We start from the raw sequence: 21684 nt of genomic DNA on the forward strand, positions 1-21684 counted from the left end.
CATTTCCAAAAAGTTTAGTGGGGATGGTGCTTTGCAATGTATTGTCTAGGACAGGGCTCTCCCTGATTTAGCGCACCTGATTCAATAATTAGCTGGTTGATAAACTGAGACAGGTTAGCTACAACTGGGGTTGGAGTGAAAACCTACTGGAAGGTAGCTCTCCAGGAACAAGGTTGGAGAGGCCTGACCTAGGACATCAACAGCCAGCCAGGTTGGGTAGGTATGGTGATGCGTGTGTTTATATGGGATTATGCAATTGTGAAACATTAATAAAAATGAATCTGCCAATTAAATGATTGTATTTTTTTAATGTTTGTGTGTGACGAAACCGAATGGTGATTACGGCAGTAGCCTAACCTAGGAAAAGGGCTAAAAGGATATCTATTGTTTGCTTTATTTTTTTTTAAACAAATACATAAAACGTATCCAGATTATATCAAGCGTTTTATAACAATGCTCAACTCGGTGATGCCAAGCGTTAAAATGCCCGCGAAAGACATGATTCCGATGCATATGGGGATATATTGATTCCTCTCTATGTCAGGCTGCAGTTTAGCTTCAGTTTATAATATTCGAGGAGATAAAAAAGGGAAGCACTTCTGTTGTTGGGTTATACAACGGAGTAAGCAGTTGAAGCTTACAATTTTCTGTGTCAGTAGAGCCTCTGTCTGGGTGGAAAGGTAACCTTTGATAGTGCCATGCTTAGATTCATAAGGATATCTAAGATGTAATTATTTTTGTCTCACCTAGGGCGGCAGAACGTCCAAGGCATTGGGGATTTTATCAATGTAATCAGATTTAAAATATTAGGCTATGTTATTGACATTGAACTGATTGTATATAGCCTACTAACCAGATGTAAAAACAATTGTTTAATTTGTAGCATAGGCCTATTAATAGTGCTGCTATTATTAAAAATGTGAATTAGAGGAGGCAGTTTGGAAAAAGTAATCATTTGTGAATCTTCCTCTCGAATAACGCACATGCTTGGATAATAATGACAAAACCATAATCTTTAGTAATGCCCGTCTGAATAAGGCTATAACATAGAAAAGAATAGGCTTATCAGCGTAGAGTGCACCGCATCATCCCATGGGATCCGTCAAGGCTGCAAACAACAGAAATATCACAGAAATATTATAGTTACTACACATCACCTTCTATATTCAAACAAAATAGGCCTTTTATAGGCAAATGTGCAGCATTATGCTCATCTCAGTCCTCTAGAACGCAAATGTAGTCTTCCAATAATGGGTAGGCCGTCATTGTAAAATAAGTATTTGTTCTTAACTGACTTGCCTAGTTAAATAAATCAAATATAATGTTTAATGAGGTGTGTATGTGTGTGCGCTTCCGTTTTGAGAGTCAAGCAAGAGTCGACTCTTACGACACAAACCACAGGAGTCTGAGACGACTCCTTTCGACTCCAACTACAGGAGTCTGAGTCAGAGTCGACTCGCCACTAAGTCGTGCACCACCAACCCTAACCACAAGAGAGCTGCTTAAATGTGAAATACCATTGTTTCCTGTGGTAACGCGCTTGAGTCGCATTAGTAGAAACGAAGACTGTTCTCAGGGCACGCCTGGTTGGAGCTAGATATGCTCGACTCGCGTCGGGGACAATTTTAGTTTACCCTAAACCTAACCTTAATCTAATTAGGCAAGTCAGTTAAAAACGAATTCTTATATCAATAACGGCCTACCCCGGCCAAACCCTAAACCGGATGACGCTGGGCCAATTGTGCGGCCCCCCTATGGGACTCTCAATCAGGTTCTGTAGTGACGCCTCGTGCACTGAGATTCAGTGCCTTAGACCGCTGCGCCACTCGGAAGCCCCCTCTTAAATTGGGGACGTCCCAAGGATTCCGGGTAGCATTACCTAGAATTAAGTCAGAAGACGCATTTATTTTATCTGAAGAAGTGGCGCCAATGTAAAGCATATGAGGTGATAGAGAGAACCCCCCCCCAAAGGCCGATTTGTAAATACAGTTGCCACACCCTGTAAGCATACCCTCCCGAGTTCTTCGAATGGCTTGCATGGAAGTTACCTCTCCCGCGCTCAACATAAAGTTGTCTCAATTTTCTTACGAGGAATAGTGTAGCGTAACTATTTTCGTATCGGGGCTCATTCGGCAACATAGACACAGTAGCAACAAGGTAAAATGTTATTTGTTTAAAATTATGCCACAGAGCGTGAAACATTTTAAACGTATTTGACTCTCATAACGGAATTTGCTTTCTCTGCTATACTGTATTGATACAAGAACAATATCAGACATGGTTGAAGTAGTTAGTCGTTGACGCTGTGTGTTTATGAAATAACTGTTGTACGTAGCTGTGGGCTACTTCCTCACCTGAATGCCCTATATTAACGGGTATTTTAACGGATAACTGTGGCTTTGACGCGGTGTGTTTATGAAATAACTGTTGTACGTGGCTGTGGGCTACTTCCTCACCTGAATGCCCTTTTAACGGGTATTTTAACGGATAATTGTGGCTTTGTCTTCCCACATAGAAGTCTCATGCCCTCCTGAACGAGAGCACGTGTATAAGTGTCAACTTTCTGTGGTCCTGTGTGTGTGCATACATTTCGAAATATGTTGAATGGGTGACGAATTTTAGTCCGCTCATTATGAATATTTTACTTTTACCATTATAAACGTTTTTTTATGTAAGAATATTATAATACTATACATTTTGTATAGTTACAATTATTTTCTTCTTTGAGTCATCACACTATTTAATAGATTACATACAGTCTAGGATAGACTTGATTGTTTGAGGGGAACATAAAGCCTAATATGTCAAAGTGATGCAAATTTATTTTGAATATTTATTCAAATGTTTTTTATTTTTCTCCCATTTTAGTACAAAAAGCCACTGCATCGAACAGCTGAAAATTCAATCCCACCGTGGGATGGATTAACCTCTAGAAAAACCTGACTGGATACTCCATTTGTCGGCAGCACCCAATGTGCTTACCACATGATGTGTGACTTCAGGAGGGCTCAGGATTTGTTAGTCGTGAACACCTCTGGACTCTCCCTCCATTGTTTCTCCCTCTTTTTGCAACGCATACGGCACAGGGTCTGACATGAAGAAAGTGGTCCATTGGTCAACGAAGGACGTGCTCCTGTGGCTGACTGATGTGGGAATGCAGGAATACTCAGAGGCCTTACGCCACCTGAACGGCAAGGGCCTCCTGCAGCTCTCTAAAGCGGACTTCCAGACTGCTCCTCTGGCCCTTGTCACCTTGGACGGAGGCAGACAGCTCCTGGACAAGATGGAGACTCTCAGGATAGACCACCACATTGAAACACATAAAAACGGGCATGCCAACGGACACACCATCTTGGCCGTCAACAGTGAGGTTAATGGGAACAAGCCCAAGAGGAACGGTGTGGTCAATGAGTTCCACAAGGAGCGGATCCAGATCCCCATGCCTGAGATCACCCGCTCTCCGTTTCCTGAGGAGTGGGGGAAGACGGGCGTGGCTTTTGTCTACGCCATGATCTGCTTCATCTTCACCACCATTATGATCTCCGTGGTCCACGAACGTGTGCCTGCCAAGGAGGCCACTCCACCCCTGCCAGACAAGTTCTTTGACTTTTTCGGGCGAGTAGACTGGGCTTTTTCTATATGCGAAATCAACGGCATGATACTGGTCGTCCTGTGGCTTCTACAGTGGGCACTGTTAAAATATAGGTAAATGACCAAGATATGCTACAGTAATTCATAACGACTTGAATTATAAAATCCATAACTTATTGAATGATCCACTCCATGTTAAAGGATGTTCTGTAATGTTTAAGGCTGTGGCGGTCATTACATTTTGTCAGACGGGTTATTGTCATGCAAATGACTGCCGGTCTCATAGTAATTACCTGTTAATTAACATCAACTCGTTTAGCATCTCCAGGCATCCACGCATAGGTCCTACAAGCCTCATACAAGTGCGCCTTTGGAACATCTACATTTATAAAAAGTTTAATAAATCAATTTGATATACACCATCACAATAAATCCATTATTTATTTTAGGCAGGTCTAAAGAAAGTTGATATGAAGACTTGTTTCTCTCCAGAAAAACAGAATATGAGTTGGCCTACTCTATGTTATCTGGCTATGCGCCAAGCCATAGGCTTTAAGCTAGTTCATTTAGCAGACAAGATATGCTTATAAGTCCCGTGCCATTATTTTACATGATATGATTTTATAGTAAGAAGAATATATTTGAACTTAGCTGAATAAAATGGAAAGGATATTTCTCCCGTTCCAGAGCGAGTGCACATATGAAGTTGCTATGTTGAGCGAATAAGTGATTATTTGAAACAGGTCCTATATGCTAGATTTTGAGTTATTTGGCAACTTGTGAATGAGACCAACCTTAAAATGTCTTAGAAATCATACGTATATGGGCTGCGTAATGTGACTTTAGGCTATTGATGATGCACACGCAGTTCTCTCATCAAGTGATTATATTTTCACCCATCAGACTATTCTCAATTTAATCTTGTCTTTACTAATATGAAAAATTAGTTTTGATTTAGGGTCAGGGGAAAAAAGACATATCATCCGTATGCACTCGAATAGCGAATGGAGGCAGCTTTCCCGCAGTTCCTTTTTCAATCATGCCGGGTAGGCTACTCTGGTTTTATAGGGGAGCATGGAGAATGTGCTTAATATTAGCAGCTGAGAAATAAATATAGTAGCAGCTGGGATCCTCCTCTTTTTAGTGGTAAAAACGAAACATTTAATTCAACTGTTGACAGCCCCTCTCTCTGTGCGCTTGAGAAAGGAGATGGAAATGCATGGTGGTGAGATTCTGTAGCTAAAGGTAATGTCAGCAGCCTATTACTAGGCTATTCAAAATCAAATACAAATTCACTATAATTGTAGGCTAACTCTGTAAGCCGCCCTACATAATCAATTAACCAACAGCATCGCCTAGGCCTATATGTTCTCTCCCAGACTTATGGATAGAACTTTTGGAGTGTACCATAAGGTAACCAGTCCATCCAGTATGCATAATAATACAGTCCACACTCAAAAAAGATTACTCGAATTTGTTTAATTTTGGAGTATAGGCTAGACCAATTATGTACCAAAGACATCTTAAGTATGCAGTAGGATATTAGGCTATGTATTGTATAATGGCACAATCCTAATTTGAATTATTCACGTTTTTTTCGGGCTTGGGCTCATATAGGCCTATGCATATTCACAAGTTCTACCTTCATAAGCATTCACCTTCGAATGCGTCGTCCATTTAGTTGTGTTAGACTTTAAAACAACATACACAACCACCATGTTTTCCACTCAGTTCCAACCTGTTGTTGAACTTCTTCAAATTGATCGATCATAGTGAGGTGAGTTTTAAAATCACGGTACTGTTTTTATTATAAGTGTTTGATGCGATTTTTGATTGCCTTCCCATTGATTTCAGAGTGGTTAGAGGGACAATAGAGCACTGAATTACATTTGGGTACTACCAACGCATGTCCAGAGAGCATAATAGGATATTGCCATGACTCAATGGTCATGTGGAATTTTACTGCGGTCATGACTCTTGACTGCCGGTGTGGCGGTAATACGGTCAACGCAACAGCCCTAGTAGTGTGCTGGTTAAGCACTCCAGCAGGTCTTGATTCTTTATGTACAACTTTCTCATCCTCAGGTCCATCGTTGGTCGGCGGTTCTTCTTCATCATTGGCACACTCTACCTCTACAGGTGTATCACCATGTACATCACCACACTCCCCGTGCCAGGGATGCATTTCAAGTGCTCTCCTAAGGTACTTACCACCTCTCCCTGGGTTCAGAAATATGCCCTATTTGTTGCGTTATTCCATTATGCAAAAACATAGCATACTAAGTTACAGGACTGTGTAGTAGCCTTATGTCTTAGAGAGAGGAACTGCACCCGTTGATTTGGCCTCAATTCTTTGGCTTGCTCCTCAGGAAATGCTTGCAGAGATGACAGAAGCCAAACGCGTGTTGGGTTGAGGATGTGGTTTAATGTGGGTGTGTCTTGGGTGTGTCCTTGCCACCACCAAGACACACCCATATGTCAGAACCTTGCCCGTATCCGTTTTCCCCCACTCAATCACAACAAACCAATCTCCTGCAGTTTGAGTTCAGTAACTACAGGTAGATGTATGGTGAGGTGCTGAATTTATGTAGATGTTCTAAACTAAGTGTTTTGATAACTTTCAAATGTAGTAATACCATAGAAGCAGTGTTTTGCTAATATATATATCAATGTGCACCTTTCATTGTCATTCCCAGCTGATACAGATACTGTGCCTATTGACATTTTGTCTGGTGGTAATGGGGCTACCTTGGCAAACATGTCAGAGTGGTCATACCTTCCTGTGTGGTGTCCTGTATACAACAGGAGTTCTCTGATCCTGGTACAGAATACTCAGGGTTTTTCCTAGGTGATATCTGACAAACAAACAGATATTATGTTGAAGTTTGAACAGGTCAGACTAAACTTACCTAATTCTGGGCATGACAGCGTAGATCAGCTCCTGGCCCATGACAGCGTAGATCAGCTCCTGGCCCATGACAGCGTAGATCAGCTCCTGGCCCATGACAGCGTAGATCAGCTCCTGGCCCATGACAGCGTAGATCAGCTCCTGGCCCATGACAGCGTAGATCAGCTCCTGGCCCATGACAGCGTAGATCAGCTCCTGGCCCATGACAGCGTAGGTCAGCTCCTGGCCCCTCATCAAAGACACTGGTCACACACACACACACACACACACACACAGAGCACTGAGTACGTTATCAATTGTGGTTATGGTTAGCATGGTGCAACCAACCTGATCGCTGAATTCACCTTTCGATTTCACTTCAGATATCATGATATGTGAAGTGGAAATAGAATTGTTAATGCAGCGATCAGGCTGGTTAGACCAGGCTAGGTTATGAAGGTGAATTGGGACAAAACTCAAAACTGTTTTGACCTTTGACTAGGTCAAATGTCACCAACCTGATTCAAGTGTCCTCCCTGTTCCATTTATAGGAATGCTCACAGAGAGGGCATGTCTGTGTAACCGATGTGAAATGGCTAGTTAGTTAGCGGTGGTGCGCGCTAATAGCGTTTCAATCGGTGACGTCACTCGCTCTGAGACTTGAAGTAGGGTTGCCCCTTGCGTTGCAAGGGCCGCGGCTTTTGTGGCGCGATGGGTAACGATGCTTCGTGGGGTGTCAGTTGTTGATGTGTGCAAGGGTCCCTGGTTCGAGCCCAGGTTGGGGCGAAGAGAGGGCTGGAACCTACACTGTTACATCTGCGTGATGCTGAGGGTCCTCTTGCTGGTCTTCTCTATGTTGCATGTTAGGCTGCAAACTGGATCTCTCCGAAACAATTACAGCAGGCAATCCTTACAAACAATGTACTTCCTCATCTTATGAGGTGGTGTGGTAAATTGCATTTTGTTATAAGAAAGGACAAAGCTTTTTGATAATCCAATTCGCATCCAAAATGATTACTACATGTATCTGCTTGGCTGGGAAATGTATTTATCAAACCGGGTATTTTTTTTACTTTTCACGGAACTCTCATTACCTTTGAAGCTGTGTGTGTCATCAAGGAAGTAACTCGGGTCAAGCTACAAAGTCATACAGGCCCCCTATTTCTAAAATGTTTCTTCTTAAAATGTGATAAACCCTAACCCTTAACCACACCGCTAACTTAATGCCTAACCTTAAATTAAGACCAAAAAGCACATTTTTGTTTAAATACATTTTTGACTTTTTAACTTTAACTAATTTAAGGTAACTAATGGAAACCCTAATGTTATGCTTGACAGATGCATTAGACTGACTGTAGCTCCAGATTGGATTAGATTAAGGCTGGCAACGCCATTACAGTTCTTGATTCTAGTTCACTGTATTAGTCAGACTCAGATATTAGTTGGCTACTACCATATCTGCATCCATTATTTTGTTTTGCCCTAGTTGGACTGGGGTGTTCAGGAGAATTTCTGTCTGTAATAAAGCCCTTTTGTAGGGAAAAACCTAATTCTGATTGGCTGGGTCTTGCTCCCCAGTGGGTCGGCCTGTCTCCCAAGTGGATGGGCCAATGCCCTCCCAGCCCAACCATGGCTGAGCCCCTGCCCAGTCATGTGAAATCCATAGATTCGGACCTAATGGATATATTTCAATTGACTGATTTCCGTATATGAATTGTAACTCAGAAAATTCTTTGAAATTGTTGCGTTTATATATTTTTTCAGTATAGTTATCTAGCTATACTGCCTCGCTATACCGCCTAACGTTAGCTAGCCTGACTTGCTTTCACAAAGATACCTAGCTACCTATATAACCAGCAATAACGTTATCTAACGTCATTAGCTAAGTTATACCAGACGTCATTATATTCCAATATCTGGTTATACTCACCTCCACTGGTCGTTACACACCGGATCCCCAATCTAAGGGCGGATTCGATTATGATGGGACCGTTCTATGGCCCGTGACGCAGTGGTATAAAGTACTTACAGTTGAAGTCGGAAGTTTACATACACTTAGGTGGAGTCATTAAAACTCGTTTTTCAACCGCTCCACAAATTTCTTGTTAACAAACTATAGTTTTGGCAAGTCGGTTAGGACATCTACTTTGTGCATGACACAAGTAATTTTTCCAACAATTGTTTACAGACAGATTATTTCACTTATAATTCACTGTATCACAATTCCAGTGGGTCAGACGTTTACATACACTAAGTTGACTGTGCCTTTAAAACCTGTTAGGGACAGACGTTCCGCTAGCCGAACGCCTCACCAATATCCAATGGTAGAGCGTGGCGCGAAATACAAATACCTCAAAAATGCTATAACTTCAATTTCTCAAACATATGACTATTATACACCATTTTAAAGACAAGACTCTCGTTAATCTAAGCACATTGTCCGATTTCAAAAAGGCTTTACAGCGAAAGCAAAACATTAGAATATGTCAGGAGAGTACCCTGCCAAAAATAATCACATAGCCATTTTCAAAGCAAGCATATATGTCACAATCAATCCCAGAACAACAGCAAAGGACCTTGTGAAGATGCTGGAGGAAACGGGTACAAAAGTATCTCTATCCACAGTAAAATGAGTCCTATATCGACATTAGAGGTCGACCGATTATGATTTTTCAATACCAATACCGATTATTGGAGGACCAAAATAAGCCGATATCGATTAATCGTCAGTTTTTTAAATTTCTATTATAATTTTTTTGTTTGTAATAATGACAATTACAACAATACTGAATGAACAGTTATTTTAACTTGATATAATACATCAATAAAATCAATTTAACCTCAATTAAATAATAAAACATGTTCAATTTGGTTTAAATAATGCAAAAACAAAGTGTTGGAGAAGAAAGTAAAAGTGCAATATGTGCCATGTAAAAAAGCTAACGTTTAAGTTCCTTGCTCAGAACATGAGAACATATGAAAGCTGGTGGTTCCTTTTAACATGAGTCTTCAATATTCCCAGGTAAGAAGTTTTAGGTTGTAGTTATTATAGGAATTATAGGACTATTTCCTCGCTATACCATTTGTATTTCATATACCTTTGACTATTGGATGTTCTTATAGGCACTATAGTATTGCCAGTGTAACAGTATAGCTTCCGTCCCTCTCCTCGCCCCTACCTGGGCTCGAACCAGGGACCCTCTGCACACATCGACAACAGCCACCCTCGAATCATCATTACCCATCGCTCCACGGCCTTTGCAGAGCAAGGGGAACAACTACTTCAAGGTCTCAGAGCGAGTGACGTCACCTATTGAAACGCTATTAGTGCGCACCCCGCTAACTAGCTAGCCATTTCACATCGGTTACACCAGCCTAATCTTGGGAGTTGATCGGCTTGAAGTCTTAAACAGCTCAATGCTTGAAGCACAGCGACGAGCTACTGGCAAATGCAGGAAAGTGCTGTTTGAATGAATGCTTACGAGCCTGCTGCTGCCTACCACCGCTCAGTCAGACTGGTTTATCAAATCATAGACTTAATTATAATATAATAACACACAGAAATACGAGCCTTAGGTCATTAATATGGTCAAATCTGGAAACTATCATTTCAAAAACAAAACGTTTATTCTTTCAGTGAAATACGGAACCGTTCCGTATTTTATATAATGGGTGGCATCCCTAAGTCTAAATATTGCTGTTAAGTTGCACAACCTTCAATGTTATGTCAAAATTATGTACAATTCTGGCAAATTAATTGTGGTCTTTGTTAGGAAGAAATGTTCTTCACACAGTTCACAACGAGCCAGGCGGCCCAAACTGCTGCATATACCCTGACTCTGCTTGCACAGAATGCACGAGAAGTGACACAATTTCCCTAGTTAAAAGAAATTCATGTTAGCAGGCAATATTAACTAAATATGCAGGTTAAAAAATATATACTTGTGTATTGATTTTAAAGAAAGGCATTGATGTTCATGGGTACACATTGGTGCAAATCATCACCCGTTTGGCGAAGTAGGCTGTGATTCGATAAGAAATTAACAGGCACCGCATCGATTATATGCAACGCAGGACAAGCTAAATAGTAATATCATCAACCATGTGTAGTTAACTAGTGATTATGTTAAGATTGATTGTTTTTTATAAGATAAGTTTAATGCTAGCTAGCAACATACCTTGGCTCATTGCTGCACTCGCGTAACAGGTAGTCAGCCTGCCACGCAGTCTCCTCGTGGAGTGAAATGTAATCGCCATGATCGGTGTCCAAAAATGCCGATTACCGATTGTTATGAAACCGTGAAATCGGCCCTAATTAATCGGCCATTCCGATTAATCGGTCAACCTCTAATCGACATAACCTGAAAGGCCTCTCAGCAAGGAAGAAGCCACTTCTCCAAAACCGCCATAAAAAAGCCAGACTACGGTTTGCAACTGCACATGGGGACAAAGATCATACTTTTTGGAGAAATGTCCTCTGGTCTGATGAAACAAAATAGAACTGTTTGGCCATAATGACCATCGTTATGCTTGGAGGAAAAAGGGGGACGCTTGCAAGCCAAAGAACACCATCCCAACCGTTAAGCACGGGGGTGGCAGCATCCTGTTGTGGGGGTGCTTTGCTGCAGGAGGGAGCACTTCACAAAATAGAGGGCATCATGAGGAAGTAAAATTATGTGTATATTGAAGCAACATCTCGACATCAGTCAGGAAGTTAAAGCTTGGTCACAAATGAGTCTTCCAAATGGACAATAACCCCAAGCATACTTCCAAAGTTGTGGCAAAATGGCTTAAGGACAACAAAGTCAAGGTATTGGAGTGGCCATCACAAAGCCCTGACCTCAATCCTATAGAAAATGTGTGGGCAGAACTGAAATAGCGTGTGCGAGCAAGGAGGCCTACAAACCTGACTCAGTTACACCAGCTCTGTCAGGAGGAATGGGCCAAAATTCACCCAACTTATTGTGGGAAGCTTGTGGAAGGCTACCTGATACGTTTGACCCAAGTTAAACAATATAAAGGCAATGCTATCAAATACTAACTGAGTGTATGTAAACCTCTGACCCACTGGGAATGTGATGAAATAAATAAAAGCTGAAATAAATAATTCTCTCTACTATTATTCTGACATTTCACATTCTTAAAATAAAGTGGTGATCCTAACTGACCTAAGACAGGCAATTTCTACTCTGATAAATGTCAAGAATTGTGAAAAACGGAGTTTAACCTCTTGACGGTTGCCTAGGATAGGGGGCGCTACAGCGATTTTTGAAAAAAAATCGTGCCCATTTTAAACGGCCTCCTACTCAAACTCAGAAGCTAGGATATGCATATAATTAATACTTGTGGATAGAAAACACCCTCAAGTTTCTAAAACTGTTTGAATGGTGTCTGTGAGTATAACAGAACTCATATGGCAGTCAAAACCCCGAGACCGATCGTAACAGGATGTGGAATTCTGAATTGCGGACTCAACTTCATCACTTTGCCTATAAATCACACCGTGAGCAATGGTTCATTGAGCACTTCCTATTGCTTCCACTAGATGTCCCCAGTCTTTACAAAGTGATTTGAGTCTCCTACTGTGAAAACTGACTGAGTGAGACGCTGTGGAAAGTGATCACATGAGGAGGGCCATCACCATTATGACGCCGGCGCCCCTGGCTACCCTCCCCTTTCGAAACGTTTTGAAAGACAATGCAATCGTCCCCCTTGAATCTTATTGGAGCTCTGGTTGAAAAAGGCCCTAAAGATTTATGTTATACAACGTTTGACATGTTTGAACGAACCTAAATTAAAAAAAAAAAAAAAGCATTTTATTGAAAGAGGAGTCCCGCAGCCGACGGAAGTTTTGGAGCATCCTTCAGAACGCGCTAACAAGAACAAGCTATTGGGACGTAAAGGATTAACTTTTTCGAACGAAAATACATTTGTTGTGGACCTGGGATTCCTGGAAGTGCTTTCTGATGAAGATAATCAAAGGTAAGGGATTATTGACAATAGTATACAAGAGTAGATTTGATATGCGATTGTTCCAAGATGGCGCTGACCTGTAACGGTAGCCTATTTTTCTGAGTATCGCATCCCCTTTTATCGCAAAGTGTGATTACTCAGTAAAGTTATTTTTAAATCTGGCATTACAGGTGCTTTCAAGAGATATTCATCTATAAATCTTAGAATGACAATATTACACTTTAAAAATGTTTTCGAATAGTAATTTAGTAAATTGTAGCGCTGTTTCACCGGATGCATTTGAGGGAAAATGGTTAGTCAACGTCACGCGCCGATGTAAAATGCTGTTTTTATATATAAATATGAACTTTATCGAACAAAAGAATGCATGTATTGTGTAACATGATGTCCTAGGAGTGTCATCTGATGAAGATTGTCAAAGGTTAGTGCTGCATTTAGCTGTTTTTTGGTTATTTGTGATGCATGTGGTTGGTCGGAAAATGGCTATGTGGCTACTTTTACGATATACTCCTCTAACATAATCTAATGTTTTGCTTTTGCTGTAAAGCCTTTTTGAAATCGGACAACGTGGTTCGATTCAGGAGAGGTGTATCTATAAAACGATATAACATAGTCCTATATTTGAAAAAATATATATAATAATTTTGTTATGCTAATGGCGATAGGATCTTTCGCTGGATGTCCGTCCCGCATACAGGACGGAGCACGACCAGGGGTTAAATGTATTTGGCTAAGGTGTATGTAAACTTCCGACTTCAACTGTAAGTAAAAATACTTTAAAGTGCTACTTAAAACCTCTTAGAGACCCCTTAACACGTGAATCCCGTTAGCGGGATCGATTTGACAACAGCCAGTGAAATAGCAGAGCGCCAAATTCAAAACAACAAAAATCTCATAATTCAAATTGCTCACACATACAAGTATTATATACCATTTTAAAGATAAGATTCTCCTTAATCCAACCACAGTGTCCGATTTCAAAAAGGCTTTACGGCGAAAGCATAGCATTAGATTATGTTAGGACAGCACCTAACAAGAAAAACCACATAGCCATTTTCCAAGCAAGGAGAGGCGTCACAAAAACCAGAAATACAGCTAAAATTAATCACTAACCTTTGATCTTCATCAGATGGCACTCATAGGACTTCATGTTACACAATACATGCATGTTTTGTTCGATAAAGTTTATATTTATATCCAAAAATCTCAGTTTACATTGGCGCGTAATGTTCAGTAGTGTTTTGCCTCCAAAACCTCCGGTGATTTTGCAGAGAGCCACATCAATTTACAGAAATACTTATCATACATTTTGACAAAATATACAGGTGTTATACACAGAAATATAGATACACTCCTCCTTAACCTCTTACATCTAGACGTTCCACTAGCGGAATACCTGCTCCAATATCCAATGATAGGCGTGGCGCGAATTACAAATTCCTCAAAAATACAAAAACTTCAATTTTTCAAACATATGACTATTTCACAGCATTTTAAAGACAAGAGTCTCCTTTATCTAACCACACTGTCCGATTTCAAAAAGGCTTTACAGCGAAAGCAAAACATTAGATTATGTCAGCAGAGTACCAAGCCAGAAATAATCAGACACCCATTTTTCAAGCTAGCATATAATGTCACAAAAACCCAGAAGACAGCTAAATGCAGCACTAACCTTTGATCTTCATCAGATGACACACCTAGGACATTATGTTATACAATACATGCATGTTTTGTTCAATCAAGTTCATATTTATATCAAAAAACAGCTTTTTACATTAGCATGTGACGTTCAGAACTAGCATACCCCCCGCAAACTTCCGGGGAATTTACTAACAATTTACTAAATTACTCACGATAAACGTTCACAAAAAGCATAACAATTATTTTAAGAATTATAGATACAGAACTCCTCTATGCACTCGACATGTCCGATTTTAAAATAGCTTTTTGGTGAAAGCACATTTTGCAATATTCTAAGTACATAGCCCAGCCATCACGGGCTAGCTATTTAGACACCCGGCAAGTTTAGCCTTCACCAAAATCAGATTTACTATTATAAAAGTTTGATTACCTTTTGTTGTCTTCGTCAGAATGCACTCCCAGGACTGCTACTTCAATAACAAATGTTGGTTTGGTCCAAAATAATCCATCGTTATATCCGAATAGCGGCGTTTTGTTCGTGCGTCCCAGACACTATCCGAAATGATAAATCAGGGTCGCGCACATGGCGCAATTCGTGACAAAAAATGTCTAAATATTCCATTACTGTACTTCGAAGCATGTCAACCGCTGTTTAAAATCAATTTTTATGCAATTTATCTCGTAAAAAAGCGATAATATTCCGACCGGGAATCTCCTTTTCGGCAAACAGAGGAAAAATCACAAAGACGGGGGCGGCCAGGGCACGCGCCTAAGCCCACATTCCTTTGATCGGCCACTTGAGAAAGGCGATAATGTGTTTCAGCCTGGGGCTGGGATGACGACATTCAGGTTTTTCCCGGGCTCTGAGCGCCCATGGAAGACGTAGGAAGTGTCACGTTAGAGCAGAGATCCTTTGTAAAAGATAGAGATGGCAAAGAAGTTCAAGAAATGGTCAGACAGGCCACTTCATGTAAAGGAATCTCTCAGGTTTTGACCTGCCATTTGAGTTCTGTTATACTCACAGACACCATTCAAACAGTTTTAGAAACTTTGGAGTGTTTTCTATCCAAAGCCAATAATTATATGCATATTCTAGTTACTGGGCAGGAGTAGTAACCAGATTAAATCGGGTACGTTTTTTATCCAGCCGTGAAAATACTGCCCCCTAGCCATAACAGGTTAATGCAACCGCTGTGTCAGATTTCGAAAAAGCTTCACGGCGAAAGCAAACTTTGCAATAATCTGAGTACGGCGCTCAGACAACAACAACAAGCCAAACAGAAACCCGCCATTTTGGAGTCAAGAAAACTCAGAAATAGTATGATAAATATTCACTTACCTTTGATCTTCATCAGAATGCACTCCCAGGAATCCCAGTTCAACAATAAATGTTCGATAAAGTTCATCTTTATGTCCAAATACCTCGCGTGTTAGGTTCACTATTCCAGGCGAGCGCTTGCTAACTCCAGACGAAAAGTCAAAGAAGTTATACTACAGTTTGTAGAATCATGTCAAACGATGTGTAGCATCAATCTTTAGGATGTTTTTTAACATAAATCTTCAATAAAATTCCAACCGGACGATTCCGTTCTCTTTAGGAATGAAGATGAAGTCAGCTCGCTCCCAAGCCTGCGCGCGTGACTGAACTCATGCCTTATCCTGGGACACCTGGTTGGAACAGCTCTTGTTGGCTCCCTACTCACAGTTAAAGCCTGAAACAACGTTCTAAAGACTGTTGACATCTAGTGGAAGCCTTAGGAAGTGCAACATGACCCCGTTAACACTACAAATTGGAAGGAAATTCACTTGAAAAACTACAAGCCTCAGATTTCCCACTTGCCTGCCATATGAGTTCTGTTATACTCACAGACATCATTCAAACAGTTTTAGAAACTTCAGAGTGTTTTCTATCCAAATCTACTAATAATATGCATATCCTACCTTCTGGGCCCGAGTAGCAGGCAGTTTAATTTGGGCATGTTTTTCATCCGGACGTGAAAATACTGCTCCCTATCCCTAAGATTAAGTAGTTTTTTTTTTCTTCAGTATCTGTACTTCACTTTACTATTTATATTTTTGACTAGTTTTACTTCACTCCATTCCTTAAGAAAATATTGTACTTTTTACAAAATTAATTTTCCTCGACACCCAAAAGTACCTGTTTCATTTTGAATGCTGAGCAGGGCAGGAAAATAGTCAAATTCACGCACTTATCAACAGAACATCCCTGGTCATTCCTACTGCCTCTGATATGGCGGACTCACTAACCTCAAATGCTTTGTTTGTAAATGATGTCTGAGGTTTGGAGTGTGTCCCTGGCTTTCCTGTAAATTAAAAAAAAACAAGAAATTGTGCTTAATATAAGGAATTAGAAATGATTTATACTTTTACTTTTGATACCTAAGTATATTTTAAACCAAATACTTTCAGACTTTTTCTCAAGTAGAATTTTACTGGTTGACTTTTACTTGAGTCATTTTCTATTAAGGTATCTTTACTTTTTCTCAAGTATGACAGTTGGGTACTTTTTCCACCACTGCCGTGACGTGAATGGGGGAAAAAGAGCTGAGGGAGGACTGCCCTCCTCAAATTGAACCGTAATCTGCGCCACTTGGTCATGTTGGCTACATGGTGAAATGTTCAGAAACAAGTTTAGAGCAAAGTTATTGGCCAATCGAAAAGGGTGGGTTTGTGGGCTTCATTGCCACAGTTATAAACTTTACATCTCAAAGAAGTCAAAGAAACTGGACATTATTGTGGCTCCAGCAGAATTTTTTGGGGGACTCAAAGATTTTGCATCTGAAGACTTGCAAGCGGTACTGGCGCCGGAAGATGGCCCACCCTCCCAGGCTCTTCTTGAGCCTGTGTAGGGATCAGATCTATTTTTAATTTTAACGGAACAGTTGTTTGGTTTATGTATTGTTTGTTTTTTTGGTAGTTTGTACATCCCACACAGTAGGTGGCGGGATGCACACTAAATTGTGCGAATGTCAATATACCATAGAATCATTCTAAGTGCCTACTGCTTGCAAAATATGTTTGTTTTTTTGCAGGACAAGGATTGTCCTGACTTTCAATAGTGCCTGAATGGCTTCACCTTGCTTTTCTGGTTGGCTGTCAAGTTTCACCTTCCAATTATTTTAGATCAATAGGAGAGCAAGTTTCACCATGGCACGACTGTAGCGACATGTTGACACATGATAATTATTAGAATATGGCAAATATTAGTCAATTATTGCATTCTATCCATGCTGGCTTTCGCAAACTACCTGAGGCATGAAACAAATAGGTTGGATGGCATAGGCTTCAGGCTGTCGACATTTTATTAGGCCTAATGCGCAATTTGCCTAAATGGGTAATGGAAACACTTCAACCACTTAATTTTTATTAGACACTGTAGGTTCGTTTTTATGTTTCTTTTGTTACATCTAGCAATTTTTATCGACACAAGCTAGTTAAATGGAAATGCACCGAAGCATGCAATTGTCGCATTTATTTTCTGTGCCCACTTTCTAAATGTCGACAACAAATTCACTGGAAAAGTTAATGGAAACATAGCTAGTGTCGGTTAAAAAAGAACTGGAGATGTTCTCACATTAAATGACAACAGACGATGTTTGCCTCTTTGGAGGGTTTATTTTTGTTTGTGGCAAAGTTGGTCACATTTTAATGGATAGTAGACAGCATTTGTCCATATGACTGTAGACCCATTTCTTCAGCAGTTTCGCCTCAGCCATGCTGTAGTAAAAGCTAATCTACTGTATGCCCTCCCATTAAGACGTCAATATATCTGCAGCCAACGTTTGGAACGGTTTCGAGACTCAACGGCTGGATTTTTTTTGGGGGACTGCACATGATGACTTCGCCTACTGTGGCTAATCTCAATGCTCCCGACCGTTAGCACGTCTGTTCAGTGATATCACGAAGCAGTGGTGAATCAGTGTGTGTTCCTCATGAGAGTTCCCCCCCTAAAGTTAGTGTGAGTCATACAGTATAGGCCTAGTGAACATGGTAGTGGTGAGTCTAACTCTAATTTCCTGTGACTCTAACTATAATTAGCGATACTGTTGAAACCGTTTGGCTAGGGGCCAGTGTCACTGACTGGAGGCCTTCTTTTAAATTAGTCTCATCGTATATGATCAGCTTCTAATCATCAAAACAGGTTTAACAGAATTAGTTCAGTTCACACTCCTAAATAGTAGGCTAACACTTCCCCTTTGGCCCCTTACACAGATACAAATGTTACTGTATTGTTGTTGAATAAGTCTGATTTCATGTGCTTATGCCTTTCTGGAGCACACGAACTTCACACACTTGTGTGATGTTTTTTTCCCTGTTATAGCTGTTTGGTGACTGGGCATCCCAAATGAGCCGAGTGATGAAGATGATTGCAGGAGGAGGCCTGACCATCACTGGCTCCCACCACATGTGTGGGGACTACCTTTACAGTGGCCACACAGTCATGCTGACACTCAGCTATCTCTTCATTAAAGAGTGTAAGTAGGCTACACAAAACTACTGCATGGCCTCTCTTAGTAAAAACCTGTCTATAATGTTTATTTTGGAGCAACAGAGACACCTGGTGGTATATTGTAAGAACGATTTAAATCTGATATCTGACTGTTGAAAAAACATGTTTGATTGGTCGCATGAAATAAAAGGTATTTTATGTTTCTCACAGATTCCTCCAAAAAGTTATGGTGGTACCACTGGATCTGCTGGCTGCTCTGTGCTGTGGGACTCTTCTGCATTCTCCTGGCTCATGACCACTACTCTATAGACGTGGCGGTGGCTTACTTCATCACCACACGCCTATTCTGGTGGTACCACACCATGGCCAACCAGCAAGTAAGTCTATATTTGGTCACACTTACTAGTGGAATAACCAATGTAATTAACCTATAATGGACTAATATCACTTGTATGTGCAACAATTATTGAATGGTGTTATTCATGAACATTTTATTTGTTTCACAGACGCTAAAGGAATCATCGCAGAGCAACTTTTTCTCAAGGGTGTGGTGGTACCGATTTTTCCAGTACCTTGAACAGAATGTCACAGGCATCGTCCCTCGGAACTTCCAGATGCCGCTGTCATGGCGACTGGCCCAGTGGAGTCAAGGGAAGTACAGCCGTATCGACACTGTGTGCTGTGACAGGAGGAATTGACCCCCCCCCCCCCTAGAAGGACATGGTGTTGGACTCTTAACTACACTCCTGAAAGTGCCATATCTAATCACAAGAAGATGCCCTATTAGTCAAGCTCCGTAGCTGTTCCATTTCCCTTTTGCGTTCTCCTGTAACGCACACTCCAGTCCAACTGGCTAGCTCTGTGACCAAGCATCGTTTCAGCCAAAACATTTCACATTGGAAAACAGTCGATCATCTAATCTGAAAGCTATAAGGGTTTCCAGTGAGTGGATCGCAAGCATTTTCATTGGCAGGTCCAGATCTAGTTCAGTTAACAATAGGACATGTAACTATATATGTCAACACCAATATCTCGCTCTGTAATTGTTACAGATACTCTGTTGCTGAAATTGAACAAAACAATCATGTTTGTCATGGCAATTGGGCTGTTCCAAATGTTTAGTCTTTCATGCTCAAATGTTTTACCAAGTTTTGGTTCAAAGACGTGCTGTAGCGTTGAGAACTGACCTGTCAGGATGCAGGAGGCGCTTTTTGTAGCGCAAACCATTTCCTAAGTATATAAACAACGTGGTCTCAGAGCATTTCGTATTATTCTGTATGTAAATCCAAGACACTCCGTTTAGTATGCTATTTTACGTTTCATATGGTGTGCATTCTTACGTTTCATATGGTGTGCATTCTTTCGTTTCATATGGTGTGCATTCTTTTGTGGATGTTCGTCATCCATTTCGTATTATGTTACGAATTACAATTCGTGTGATATGCTACAAATTACATTTCTTATGATATGTTACAAATTGCAATTCGTACAATATGTTACGAATTTCAATTCGTATAATATGTTACGAATTCCAATTAGTTGTGGATAACGTTAGCTAGGTGGCAAGGTTGCTAATGCTACAGTTAGCTAGCTGGCTAACGTTAGCTAGGCTAGGGGTTAAGGTTTGGGATAGGCTTAGGAGTTAGGTTAAAGGGCTAGGGGAAAGGTTAGCTAACATGCTAAGTAATTGCAAAGTAGCTAAAAAGTAGTAAGTACTTGCAAAGTTGCTAATTAGCTAGAATGCTAAAGTTGTCCGTGATGAGACTAAAACACGCAATGCTAGATGTTCACGTTAAAAGCCCATCCATCCATCCACCCCGACCAACCACCCTCCTTTCGTTTTTCCTTAAGTAACCACTAATTTCAGTGTCCCAGATTTACATTTACTATGTTACGTCTAGTCTATGAGACTAGTCTGATATAACAGATTTATTTTTCAAATTAATGCTTTAGATTTCTACAGTTGGGAGACAAAAGTGAAAAGGAGATAAGAATTAGTAACAATCTTCCTCAGTGCCTTTCTTGTTATGATTGTATAGTAAGTGTAGCAGTGTCCTCACTAATGTCACGACTTCCGCAGAAGTTGGTGCCTCTCCTTGTTCGGGTGGCGTTCGGCGGTCGACGTCACCGGCTTTCTAGCCGTCACCGATCTACGTTTCTTTTTCTATGTTGTTCTGTCTTGATTGTACACACCTGGTTCCCATTACGTTATAATTTATTCCCTATTTAACCCTCTGGTTCCCACATGGTTTTGTGCGTGTTTGTTCTTTGTTTAGTGTTCAAGACTTCTGTGAGCTGGTGTGTTTTTCCCTGCGTGGAAATCATTGTTGTTTCTTTTCGAGTAAAGTACGTCTTTTACTCAGTTATGTGTCCTGCACCTGACTCCGTCCTAACCGCTGCACACTGACATTTGACAACTAATGTATTCATGTTGAATTAAATGACCGTTTTAAAGTTATACATCAGTATTTAGACTGGAACAGATAGGACGATGCTTGAATGATCCTGATGCTGATCACCGATATAGCACACACACACTTGAACAATTATGACTCCATTACAAAGGATCATGCAATTCTTTGAATCCGGTCAGTGTCTTTCCAAGGCAATCGTGTTTGAAAAAAGAAATCCTGACTCATTTCTTATTTTCTATTGATTTATTTATTACATTGATTATTGCTCATGTTTTTCTCTGTTAGGGGAATATTAGACTCTCTATGTCATGTAACTTCTTGCCTATTATGCCAAATAGCTGCATTGTGTGTGCTGTCCTTTGACCAAATTGTAGGTCAGTGTGATGGAGAGAGAGGATAACACAGTGAGGTTTTATTGAGGGGTCATGACAATGACTCTGCTTACTGATGAAGACTGACCCAAATGCCCCTCTCCTCAAATGAAATGTATACCTCAGAACTGTCCTGTTAACCACCCAATTAGAAGAGCTGATTGTGGTGTAACCATGGGGAAAAATGTATCCGATAGGAAATAAATCATATTTAGCCGACTTAATCTGTGATTGTTGTATTTATGTACTGAAGAAGGGATCTTTCTCTGCTCAGTTTGGTCACGTGTATAATATTATTTCACTCTGTAATCAACCATATGCATCTATGACCTTTGG

The 21684-nt window shown here is 40.6% G+C and overlaps 1 protein-coding gene across 1 annotated transcript; it reads left to right on the plus strand.

Moving 5' to 3' along the window:
• Positions 1-1993: 1993 nt before the first annotated feature.
• Positions 1994-21567, plus strand: LOC106589394 (phosphatidylcholine:ceramide cholinephosphotransferase 1). The gene is made up of 6 exons (XM_014179304.2): positions 1994-2157; positions 2869-3705; positions 5677-5794; positions 18435-18588; positions 18774-18940; positions 19070-21567. The coding sequence occupies exons 2-6, from the start codon at positions 3095-3097 to the stop codon at positions 19259-19261; spliced, it is 1242 nt and encodes a 413-aa protein (XP_014034779.1). The 5' UTR covers positions 1994-2157; positions 2869-3094; the 3' UTR covers positions 19262-21567.
• Positions 21568-21684: the final 117 nt, after the last annotated feature.

Source organism: Salmo salar, chromosome ssa28 (genome assembly GCF_905237065.1).
Source record: "Salmo salar chromosome ssa28, Ssal_v3.1, whole genome shotgun sequence".
Lineage (NCBI taxonomy): Eukaryota > Metazoa > Chordata > Actinopteri > Salmoniformes > Salmonidae > Salmo > Salmo salar.

Coding starts and splice junctions, on each gene's coding strand:
- LOC106589394 (XM_014179304.2), top strand. CDS start 3,095: ATGAAGAAAGTGGTCCATTGGTCAACGAAGGACGTGCTCCTGTGGCTG. Junction 3,706..5,676: donor TGGGCACTGTTAAAATATAG/GTAAATGACCAA, acceptor TCTCATCCTCAG/GTCCATCGTTGGTCGGCGGT. Junction 5,795..18,434: donor ATTTCAAGTGCTCTCCTAAG/GTACTTACCACC, acceptor TCCCTGTTATAG/CTGTTTGGTGACTGGGCATC.